Source organism: Babylonia areolata, chromosome 18 (assembly GCF_041734735.1).
Source record: "Babylonia areolata isolate BAREFJ2019XMU chromosome 18, ASM4173473v1, whole genome shotgun sequence".
In the NCBI taxonomy this organism is placed as follows: domain Eukaryota; kingdom Metazoa; phylum Mollusca; class Gastropoda; order Neogastropoda; family Buccinidae; genus Babylonia; species Babylonia areolata.
In genome coordinates this window covers 7,310,717-7,313,216 of record NC_134893.1, presented here as the reverse complement: position 1 = coordinate 7,313,216, position 2,500 = coordinate 7,310,717, and the positions used below count along the sequence as shown (strand labels likewise).

Genomic DNA, 2,500 nt, shown 5'->3' with positions numbered 1-2,500 from the left:
GTTTGTGTGTGTGTTTGTGTGCCTAAAATCTGATTGAATGACACAGAAAACGAATGATGAGCTGCTCCAATGGAAACTGTCAGTCGACTCTACCCAAGGTATGCAGCCTGTTGTGCAAGTGACCCCGTGTTTTTGGTCAAGCGCTTAGAGCTCGGTCTTCGGACCGCGGTCAGGCGATATATAAGTATCCATATCATTCATTGATTCTTCACTCACCCCGAGGTGCCGAACAGCTCCGTCAGACAGTCGTCCGACTCCAGTTCACTCATGGCCTCCACAGGTCTGTAGCTCCACATGGGGACGGAAGTGGAGGGGGAGGAGAAGGAAGGCAGGGTTCTGCGAGTGTAGTTCACCTCCCACAGTCCCTCGCGGATGGCGGGTCCGATTCCTGCGAGCAGATATGAATGCCGAATAAAAAGTGATACGGAAAACTCTATCATCTCCAAAGAGAATTAATGAAGTTTATTGGAGTAAAACACATACACGTGTGAAGTATCTGGGTTTGTTCCAGTGTACCTTTTATTTACCTGTGTGCTAGAGGAAGTATCTGGGTTTGTTCCAGTGTACCTTTCATTTACCTGTGTGCTAGAGAAGGTATCTAGGTTTGTTCCCTTTTATTTTTTATCTGTGTGCTAGAGGAAGTACATGGGTTTGTTCCAATGTAACTGTGTGCCAGCTGAAACGGTAGTACAAGCAGTATTGAGTTGTGTACCTTGTGTGTGGAGAGAGTTACCACTCTTTATTGTCTGGAGATCATTTACCCTCCTAGAGCCAGTTGCATTGCTTGGTTCTAACGTTTTGACAGTTACACGTGACTAAATGCCTACGTTGACCTAACTATGCCATTGGTCAGTTCCATACTATACACAGTTAGTAGTGGGTTACGACCATACTAGGCTCTTCCGTCCGAGCTCCAGCAGGGTCTTATTATTCCCTCATGTCGAGTCACTTAAACAATACACGATAATCACAGTCATTCAATATATATATATATATATATATACTTGTTCAGCTTTGTCCCTTACGATCCACAGAGAGAGAGAGAGAGAGAGAGAGAGAGAGAGAGAGAGAACACACACACACACACACACACACACACACACAATACACACACACATATATATATATATATATATAACCTTTTCAGCATGGCGGCAATTAGAGCTTATGCAACCTTCTCCGACTGAGAGATTCTAGCAGAAATGTTTGGTTTTTTTAAAAACTCGAGTAACAATCCAGCGCTCTAATTATACGGCACATGTCAAAACGAAATTAACTATTAAAAAAAGATAAATAATTTCTTTTTGAAAAGAACAGAAAAAGAAGACCTGAAGAAACATAACAAAAGAGAGGCGAAAGACGAAAAAAAAAGAAAAGAAAGCTACTGTTCCAGAATCAAGAGTTGCAAGAATTCTGAAACTTTCGTAACTATGCTTATTGCAGTGAAGTGCATTGACTTCTTACAACAAAAGACAAATAAAAAAAAAAAAGAAAAAAGAAAGAAAAAAGAAAACTGTGGTTTTAAAATCCAAAGCTGTCCACTCATCTCCCCCACCTCTCTCTCTCTCTCTCTCTCTCTCTCTCTCTCTCTCTCCCTCTCTCTCCCGCTCTCTCTCTCTCTCTTTCTTGTCACAAATAATGTTAACATTAATCTCATTAATGCCCTCCCCTCCCCCTCTCTCTCTCTTCAACTTCAAAAGTTTGTCCCACTTTCCCCACTTTCGCTCACCCCCCCCCCCCTACCCCCACCCCTCGCCACACACACACACACGCCCGCACACACACGCCCACACACACCTCTTCCCTCTTTCTCCAACAACATATGTGCTGGTCCATAATGCTCATTGATATTTCGCGTCCTGGTTTTGGTAATGTCTTTGTCTAATGCGTTCTCTTCCCTTCTTACTTCCGTTTTCTTGTCAAAGCCGAGCTTTCTTGCGAGCTTTCATGTAGGCAGTTTGCTTGTGTTTCATTTTTTGTTGTTGTTTTTTTTTGTTGTTTTTTTCATTTTGTATGACAGTCGTTATATTCCTTTGATGTGTTTGCTTTTGACCGGGTTTTTTTTTTTTGTGTGTGTGTGTGTTGTTTTTGTTGTTGTTTTTTCCAAGGTGATTTTTAAAAAGGGTGGGCGGGGGGGAGGGGGGGAAGGTGGGGGGGGGGGCGGGTGGGGTGGGGGGTGTATTTGAAAAGAGAAACTACTTTTGCGTTTCTTTCCCTAAAAAAAAAAAAAAAAGATCGGATATGACATTGTAGTTGTAATACAGGCCAAAAAAAAAAAAAAAAAAAAAGAACAAACAAAGCAAGCAAAAAAACTGCACACATAGCAAAGGTAGCCAGATCTGGCGGAGAGGAAGGGGAAAGGGCTGAAGGAAGGAAGGGAGATAATAGGGAGTGTAGTACGGGGGAGGGCCGGGTGGGGGGGGGAGCGGGGCGGGGGGCCCGGGGGGGGTGGAGGGCGTCGGAGGGCCGGAGGGGGGCGGGGGTGGGGGGGGGGGGTGCA

At 44.3% G+C, this 2,500-nt stretch overlaps 1 protein-coding gene across 1 annotated transcript in view; it reads right to left on the bottom strand.

The window, feature by feature from the left end:
- LOC143293162 (UPF0764 protein C16orf89 homolog) overlaps positions 1-2,500 on the bottom strand; it is a 101,781-nt gene that overhangs the window by 23,337 nt on the left and 75,944 nt on the right. The window contains exon 4 of the mRNA XM_076604086.1: positions 217-388. Coding sequence (XP_076460201.1) covers positions 217-388 — 172 coding nt within the window. The remainder of the gene's footprint in view (positions 1-216; positions 389-2,500) is intronic.